The sequence below is a fragment of the Capricornis sumatraensis genome, chromosome 7 (assembly GCF_032405125.1).
Source record: "Capricornis sumatraensis isolate serow.1 chromosome 7, serow.2, whole genome shotgun sequence".
In the NCBI taxonomy this organism is placed as follows: domain Eukaryota; kingdom Metazoa; phylum Chordata; class Mammalia; order Artiodactyla; family Bovidae; genus Capricornis; species Capricornis sumatraensis.
The window spans coordinates 5,009,958-5,019,514 of record NC_091075.1 but is presented as its reverse complement, the minus strand read 5'-3'; the positions used below and the strand labels follow the sequence as shown (position 1 = coordinate 5,019,514).

The 9,557-nt window shown below is 48.4% G+C and overlaps 1 protein-coding gene across 1 annotated transcript; it reads left to right on the top strand.

The window, feature by feature from the left end:
* The first annotated feature begins 2,385 nt into the window (after positions 1-2,385).
* Positions 2,386-7,338, top strand: LOC138082237 (uncharacterized). Its single transcript, XM_068975532.1, is given in 3 exon segments — positions 2,386-6,094; positions 6,917-7,071; positions 7,162-7,338. Coding segments are annotated over 3 exon segments (4,041 nt in total).
* The last annotated feature ends 2,219 nt before the right edge of the window (positions 7,339-9,557 follow it).

Below are 9,557 nucleotides of genomic sequence, written 5' to 3'. Positions count from 1 at the left end.
AGTCACTGCATTCAAATCTCTACTCATTAGTTATGGAATTGTAGAAAATTATTTAATTTTTCAAATCCTCTGTTTGTAATCTGTAAAATGTGCATAATTCCTACTTCACAGCTACAGTTTGAGCTTTAAATGACATAATTCAGCAAAGGAACTGGAACTCAGTGCATATTATTGTCCCTACCTCCTTTCTTCATGTAGACAAATCTCATAAATAGCGTTCTCACTCTATTAAACTTTTTCTCATCTTCTAAACCTTCTATCTTTGTGCATTAAAATCACTTTCCAAATTGCAAAACATCTTTGATGCCAATGATTTTCTTTTACTCATCTCAGGATCTCTGAGGCACCCTATATAGTGTCTTGAATCTAGCTCAGTAAATATTTATAAAATTGAATTGAATTGAATTGAATATCTCTAATAACAAGCAAGATCCAGGAAAGAAGTCCCTAACTGATCCTGGGTCTATGGAGACAATCTACTAATCAGTCACATACAAGGTGAGACCAAAGAAGAGACCAAACATTCAACTACAGAGAACAAGACTGCTTGCCTTCTCTCAGAATTCAACTTATGGGAGCAACAAAGTAAACCTCACGGCCACACCTTCAGAAGGGTGCAGATGAGTAACTGTTCTGTCCCCTAATTTGAAGCATCTGTTGCCATTAGAAGGAAGTAGAATCCAAGAATCAGAAACTGAGGGAGTTAAGAGGAAAGACCAACAACAGGTGATTTCACCAGCTGATGCCAGAAGTGAACTGAGACACCAGCGTAGCAAACAAAATCAGCATTGACAGGACTGCATTCAATTACCAGGATAGATACTTCTTCAGGCTGGCTACTCGTTAGCATTCTTTAAAGTATCTCTCTTCATTTTTCTTAGATTTTGCTTTTACTCCAGAGTTCATGCGGATGAACGTACTGCATGGTAGAAGGTCATTTACTGTATTGTTTTGGGCCCCAGATTCTTGTAAAGAGGGCTTTTGTAAAGCCATTTTTATCTCACCAGCTAGAACTTATTCATATGCATCACACTCTTTCAGTTCAGCTCAGTTGTCCAGTCATGTCTGACTCTTTGTGACCCCATGAACCTCAGCACATCAGGCCTCCCTGCCCATCACCAACTCCTGGAGTTCACTCAAACTCAGGTCCACTGAGTCAGTGATGCCATCCAACCATCTCATCCTCTGTCATCCCCTTCTCCTGCCCTCAGTCTTTCCCAGCATCAGTGTTAGGGACCAAACGACGGTCTCTAGGACCTGAGTCATGTTTACCAGAAAGAGACAGGATATGCGCTCATCCTGCCTGGCCAATCATGTAACGCCAGCTACTCCTGTAACTGAGACAAAGAACTGCCTGTATATAAGCCGCCATACTTCTTTGTTCGGGGCTCTTGTCGGATTCCCTTGTGTGGGATGAGACTTGAGCCCTAGCGCGCTAGGAATAAACAAACTCCCTTCTTGCGTTTGCAATACTGTGGTGGCCTTGCTCTCTCGGTCGGTTCGGAGATACGGGCTCGGAGCGTAACATCTGGGGGCTCGTCCGGGATCTCCGTCCCACCGGGGAGGACAACTCTCCTGGTAGAAGGGAGTAACCTCGTTAGGAGATAAGAGCTCTGAGCACCGGTGCTAACGCTGCAGAAGCCCAGATTAAGTCCGAGGCCTAGTATCTTACTGGGGAGGCATCTGGCTGTAAAGTGCAGAGGTAAGTCAGCGTAAGGCCGGGGCCTAGCTTCGTGCTGGGGAGGCAGCTGGCTCTGATACTGGATTAAGTCAGCGTAAGGCCGGGGCCTAGCTTTGTGCCGGGGAGGCAGCTGGCTCTGATACTGGATTAAGTCAGCGTAAGGCCGGGGCCTAGCTTCGTGCTGGGGAGGCAGCTGGCTCTGTGAATATCCTGCAGGTAAGATTGAGTGCATTGTCGGTGGCCACCTTGTGTTTGTTATCTGTTTGTCTATTTGTGGTGTCTGCGCTGCTCTTTGTGTGCTCTGTTGGCTCCCAGTGTACTTTTCTGTGATCATGGGACAAACAGCTTCTACTCCTTTATCTCTTATGATTAACCACTTCTCTGATTTCAAGTCTAGAGCTCAGAATCTTTCGTTACTGGTAAAGAAGAGCAAACTGGTGACTTTCTGTTCTGTCGAGTGGCCCACCTTTGACGTCAGATGGCCACAAGAGGGAACCTTCAATCCCCAAATTATCCAGGCAGTTAAAGAGAGGGTGCTTACTCCTAGTCCTGCCGGGCACCCAGATCAGACTCCCTACATTCTGGTCTGGCAGGATCTAGTGAGGAACCCGCCAGAATGGCTTAAACCCTTTGTTCTCACTCCTCCTAAACCTCCCCGTCCCTCTTCCCCAACTCCAACCTCACCAAGCCCACAGGTGTTAGTAATGAAGGCTTCCGAAGAAAAAGAAGAACAAAAGGACGAAAATCGACCAAAGCCGGTATTCCAGGAATCTTCTCTGTATCCTAATCTGATAGATCTGGAGACCGAATTGTTCCCACCCCCGTATGCGGATCCACATCCGCCCTTGCTTTCACAGGTTTCATCGGGAGAAGCCAGGAGGAGAACCGAGACTTCAGCTCATCCCAGAGAAGGGGGCCCCGCCCAGGGAACTCGGGGAAAAACAAGAGAAATGGCCAATGTAGCGGAAGAAGACCTGGAAGTCCCCTCCTCCACTGTTCACGCGTTTCCGGTCCGGGTGGGACCAGCCAGAGAGGGTGGAGAGCGGACATATCAGTATTGGCCCTTTTCCACTAGTGATTTGTACAATTGGGAAACCCAGACTCCCTCCTTCTCTGAAAAACCGCAGGGTCTTATTGATCTGTTAGAGTCTATCCTTTTTACTCATAATCCCACTTGGGATGATTGTCAACAACTGTTACAGGTGCTTTTCACTACAGAAGAGCGCGAGCGGATCCTGTCAGAAGCTCGAAAGAATGTGCCAGGGGTGGATGGGAGGCCCACAATACAGCCTAACCTCATTGAGGAGGGGTTCCCCTTGGTGCGACCCACCTGGGACTTCGAATGCGTTGAAGGTAGGGAGCGTCTCCGGGTATACCGTCAGACTCTTATGGCTGGCCTTAGAGCGGCCACCAGAAAGCCGACTAATTTGGCCAAAATAAATTCAGTGAGGCAGGAAACAAATGAGAGCCCAGCAGCCTTCCTTGAAAGGATAATGGAAGCTTTTAGACAGTATACCCCTATGGACCCACAGGCAGATGAGTCACGAGCGGCAGTTATGTTAGCATTTGTAAATCAAGCAGCCCCCGATATTAGAGAAAAATTACCAAAGATAGAGAGGTTAAGTGAACAATCCTTGCAAGATCTAGTGAGGGCAGCCGAGAGGGTTTTCAATCATAGAGAGACCCCAGAAGAGAGAGAGGACCGCATTAGAAGAGAAGAAAGGGAATTTAGAGCTGAAAAAAACCGTAAAGATCAAAAAGAGCTGGCCCAGATATTTTTTGCTGGGGTTGAAAACAAAAACAGGTTCCAGAAAGGGAAAAAATTGGACTCAAAAACTGAAGAAAAAACGACAAGGCGTAAGCTTGAGAAAAACCAATGTGCGTTTTGTAAAGAGTTTGGACATTGGAAAGAAAAATGCCCCAAGAAAAATCTAAAAGAGGAGCCCAGGAACCCCCAAAACAAGACTCCCTCTCCAGACAGTCATATCCTCTACACGGGTGAGGATAGCGACTAGGGGGGTCAGGGCTCGAAGCCCCTCCCCGAGTCCTGGGTAACTATAAATGTGGAGGGAAAACCGGTTGGCTTCATGGTGGACACGGGAGCCCAATACTCAGTCTTAAACCAAAAAGATGGACCCATGTCTAAGAAAAGTAGCTGGGTGCAGGGAGCAACCGGGACTAAACGATATGGATGGACTACAAAACGGCATGTGAACTTGGGGGCCCACCAGGTAACCCATTCTTTTCTGGTGATACCTGAGTGTCCAGCGCCCTTGTTGGGAAGGGATTTACTGTCTAAAGTAAATGCCCAAATTCATTTCGACCACGGACAAGTGTCGGTTTTAGATGGGACTGGGCATCCTCTTCAGGTCTTGTCTCTGGCATTAAAAGATGAATACAGACTCTACTTGCCAGAGGCCCCAGCGACAATAAGCCCCCAAGTACAACCATGGGTTCAAAGATACCCTCAGGCCTGGGCTGAAACTGCAGGAATGGGACTAGCCAAACAGAGGCCCCCTATCATTGTGGAACTGAAAGCCAGTGCTTCCCCGGTGAGGGTACGACAGTATCCCATGAGTCAGGAGGCTCGACAAGGAATTACTCCTCATATACAATGCCTCATAGATGCTGGGGTCCTGAAAAGGTGCCGGTCCCCATGGAACACTCCCCTGCTGCCTGTGAAAAAGCCTGGGGGAACTGATTTTAGACCGGTTCAAGATCTACGAGAAGTCAACAAACGGGTGAATGATATTCATCCTATGGTTCCTAACCCTTATACATTGCTAAGCAACTTGCCTCCAAACTACATTTGGTACACTGTTGTAGATTTAAAAGATGCCTTTTTTAGTTTGCCTCTTGCCCCCGCAAGCCAGGAGATCTTTGCCTTCGAATGGCAGGAAGACGGCGGTCAGACCCCTGTGCAGCTGACATGGACTCGCTTACCACAGGGTTTCAAAAACTCGCCCACGTTATTTAATGAGGCCCTGGACGAAGACCTCCGTGAGTATCGGGTTGAACACCCTACCATTGTTTTATTACAATATGTTGATGACCTGATGCTGGCGGCGGCTACAGAGAAAGAGTGCCAAGAGGCAACAGGTGACCTTCTCCAAACCTTGGGGACTTTAGGTTACCGGGCTAGTGCCAAAAAGGCCCAGATTGCCAAGCAAGAGGTTACATACCTCGGTTATAAGATAAAACAGGGCCAGAGGTGGCTAACACAGGCTATGAAAGAAACCATCCTCCAGATCCCTGACCCGGCTAACCCTAGACAAGTGAGAGAATTTCTGGGAACGGTGGGATATTGCCGGTTATGGATCTTGGGGTTTGCAGAAAAGGCCAGGCCCCTATATGAGGGGACCAAAGAAAACAAGGACTGGAAATGGACTGAGCCAATGAAAGAGGCCTTCCAAGAGCACAGGCAAGCCTTGCTAGAGGCTCCTGCCCTTGCCCTCCCTGATCCATCTAAGCCTTTCCAATTATTTGTAGATGAAAAGCGGGGGATAGGAAAAGGGGTACTAACACAGAGATGGGGACCATGGAAGCGACCTGTAGCTTACCTTTCCAAGAGACTGGACCCAGTGGCAGCCGGATGGCCACCCTGCCTCCGTATCATCGCGGCCACCGCGCTCTTAGTCCACGAGGCTGATAAACTGACTTATGGACAGAGACTCTTGGTCTACACTCCTCATGCCATAGAGAGAGTTTTAAAGCAACCCCCAGGTTAATGGATTTCTAATACCCGCTTGACGCACTACCAGGCCTTGCTACTTGACACCCCACGGATTCATTTCCAAACGCCCTGCACTCTAAATCCGGCCACTCTTTTGCCCAATCCGGGGGAAAATAGCCCCCTCCATGATTGTGATGAGATACTGGCCGGGGTAACAGCAATGCGAAAGGACTTAACCGATACTCCACTGGATAACAGTGAGCTAAGATGGTTCACAGACGGCAGCAGTTATGTAAAAGATGGACAGAGACGGGCAGGAGCCGCAGTAGTAGATGACTCTGGACGGGCGATATGGGCAGAGGCCCTCCCCCTGGATACCTCAGCACAAAAGGCAGAGTTAATTGCCCTGATTCAAGCATTAGAGAGAGCCAAAGGAAAAAGAATAACTATTTTCACTGACAGTCGCTATGCTTTTGGCACGGTACACATCCAGGGCCCGATATATCGGGAACGGGGGTTTTTGACAGCTGAAGGAAAAGAAATTAAAAACTTGCCTGAAATCCGTAGACTTTTAGAGGCTGTACAGATGCCTCGGGCTGTGTCAATAGTACACGTACCTGGACATCAGAAGGGTGACAGCCCCACGGCACGAGGGAATCGTGCCGCAGACCTGGCAGCTCAAAAAGTAGCTGATAAAGATTTCATCACCCCTGTGTTGGCGATCGGACTTCCACCTCCAGGTATGGGAACTCTGCCCCCAACCCCTGACTATTCATCCACAGACTTTGCTTGGATCCAAAAACACACCAACCTTCAAAAAGATAAAGATGGATGGTACCGAGACTCAGACGGCTACTTGATACTCCCTGCTCAGTTGGGACGGCAACTATGTGAGCATTTGCACTTGTCTACTCATCTGGGAGAAAAGAAGACTCTGATGCTCTTTCAAACTGCGCGCCTGCGATTTCCCCGGCACCAGACAACTGTAAAGAACATAGTGCATGCTTGTAAGGCATGTCAACAGATGAGGCCAGGAAAAGGACAACATGCAGGACTGAGGTATCGGGGAGAAGGACCAGGGCAACACTGGGAAATAGATTTCACCGAGGTAAGGCCAGGCAAGTATGGTTACCGGTACTTGTTAGTGTTGGTGGATACCTTCTTAGGGTGGGTAGAAGCTTTTCCTACAAAGGGAGAAACCGCGATGATAGTGGCAAAAAAGATTTTAGAAGAAATAGTTCCCAGGTTTGGCCTGCCAGTGACCATCGGCTCTGATAATGGACCTGCCTTTGTGAGTCAAATAGTTCAGAGCCTTGCCCTAGCCCTGGGGACTAAATGGAAGTTACATTGTGAATACAGTCCACAGAGCTCAGGGCAAGTAGAAAGAATGAATCGGACTCTAAAAGAAACTTTAACTAAATTGGCTATGGAGACTGGCGGGGACTAGGTGACCCTCCTTCCCTTCGCCCTCTTCCGTGCGCGTAATACTCCTTGTCAACTTAATCTGACCCCATTTGAGATTCTGTATGGGAGACCTCCCCCTGTATGTCCAATATTTGAAGGGAAGAAACTACCGCCTCCCACGTTGGGGCAACTCCAAGAGGCCTTGATGGCCTTAAGCAAGGTGCACTCTCGTATCTGGAAACTGCTCCGGGAAATACATATGGGTCAAAATCAGGGAACTATTCCCTCACATGACATTGGCCCAGGAGACTGGGTGTGGGTCAAAAGGCACCAAACCAAGGCACTAGAACCCAAATGGAAGGGTCCTTATGTTCTTCTTCTTACCACCCCAACTGCCCTAAAGGTCGACAGTATCGGGCCTTGGGTGCATTGCAACCACGTACGCCCAGCTGCTTCAGCAGAGCAAGAAGACGCTAAGAAAGAATGGGAAGCATCTCTGCACCCGTCCAACCCCTTGAGGCTAAAGCTTCGAAGGCGCCAACAGGACCAGGACAACTCGGCTGGGCCCTCTTGTGGATGACCCAGTTACTCTGCTCCGGAGTTGCCAGCGTGAACCCGCATCAACCCATCAAAATCACCTGGAAGCTGCAAAATGGACTAACACGAGAGGTGCTAAACTCCACTACCGCAATACATCCACCAAACACATGGTGGCCAGGCTTGTACTTTGACCTCAAGCCGATGGTAAATGTGCCTTGGGCTAGGGGTTATCTCCGAGAACAAGGGTTCTGGGCATGCCCAGGCGCACCCAGGCATGACTGGAAGACCTGTGGGGGGGGGGGGGGGCACAAGACTCTTATTGTAAAACTTGGGGTTGTGTTACTTCTAATGATGGACCTCGGCGCTGGGAAGTAGGAAATCGAGATTTACTTAATTTTTCATTCGCCAAGCCCCTCCCTAGGGTCCTCGGAGATCCAACTTTTAGCTGTGAAAGTTGCAATTATGCACAAGTCAGAATAAGGTTCAATCCAGAAAAAAGCAAAAAAGAGGGGGCCTGGATCTCTGGCCTATCTTGGGGACTACAGACAAGGGAATCAGGAGGCTTTGGGGTTGATGGGAAAGGGATTATAATAGTGAGCCAGGTCTTAGAGCCAATTCTTGTACACAGTATCGGGCCCAACAAAGTAGAAGAGCTGGCTGTAACCCCCCGCCTAAGGACTTCCATGCCAACATCTTTGGCAGTGAGTCCCGAAGCAGAAGCGCTCGCTGAAATAGATCCCCTATGGAAGCTGATTAGGGCAGCTTGTGCCACCCTGAATCAGACCCATCCTGAGGCAACTAAATCTTGTTGGTTATGTTACAACTTAATTCCCCCTTCTTACGAAGCAGTAGGCCTCAATGCCTCTTATGACTTGGCCAACAGCACCGATCCTCCTCAATGTCATTGGGGGGACCGAAAGGTAGGTCTGACGATGAAAGAGGTATGGGGAAAGGGCTTATGCATGGGCACGGTGTTACCAGCAAAGTCTCCACTTTGTGTGCATGTCGTTGAGCCTGATGATTTGCCTGTAGCTAAATGGTTAATACCTCAAATGGGGGGATGGTGGGTCTGTTCACACACGGGGCTAACTCCATGCCTGCATAGCTCAATCTTTGACCCCAGAGAAGAATTCTGTGTTATGGTGGCTGTCATGCCAAAGATTCTGTACCGTCCAGAGAAAGCAATATATGATTATTAGGCCCAGAAATTAACTCTAAATCCTCCAAAAAGAACTTATAAAGTTAAGAGGGAACCTCTTACCGTCATAACCATAGCAACTATGTTCGGTCTTGGAATAGCCGGGGCTGGGACCGGAATAACAGCTCTGTCCCTGCAAGGCCAAGGATTTAACTCCCTGAGAGCGGCCATAGATGAAGACATTACCCATATAGAGCAATCTATTAGTCATTTAGAATCGTCTCTAACTTCTCTATCTGAAGTAGTTCTGCAAAACAGGAGGGGATTAGATCTGCTCTTTCTGCAACAAGGGGGACTCTGTGCTGCCCTAGGAGAAGAGTGCTGTTTCTATGCGGATCATACAGGAATAGTTAGAGAATCTATGGCCAAAGTGAGAGAAGGACTAGCCCAACGTAAACGAGAACGTGAGGCTCAGCAGGGATGGTTTGAGTCTTGGTTTCAACAATCCCCTTGGCTGACTACCTTAATCTCCACCTTGCTAGGACCCCTGCTAGTACTTTTACTAATGCTTACCTTCGGCCCATGCATTATCAATAGACTTGTAGCCTTTGTAAAGGAATGCATAAATACCGTACAGCTGTTTGTGCTTCGACAACAATATCAAACTGTGTCTCAGGACCGAGAGGAAGATTCCTCTATATGATCTAAGGACAGGGGGGGATGTTAGGGACCAAACGACGGGCTCTAGGACCTGAGTCATGTTTACCAGAAAGAGACAGGATATGCGCTCATCCTGCCTGGCCAATCATGTAACGCCAGCTACTCCTGTAACTGAGACAAAGAACTGCCTGTATATAAGCCGCCATACTTCTTTGTTCGGGGCTCTTGTCGGATTCCCTTGTGTGGGATGAGACTTGAGCCCTAGCGCGCTAGGAATAAACAAACTCCCTTCTTGCGTTTGCAATACTGTGGTGGCCTTGCTCTCTCGGTCGGTTCGGAGATACGGGCTCGGAGCATGACAATCAGGGTATTTTCAGATGAGTCAGGTCTTCGAATCAGGTGGCCAAAATACTGGAGTTTCAGCTTCAACAACACTCCTTCCAATGAACACCTAGGACTGA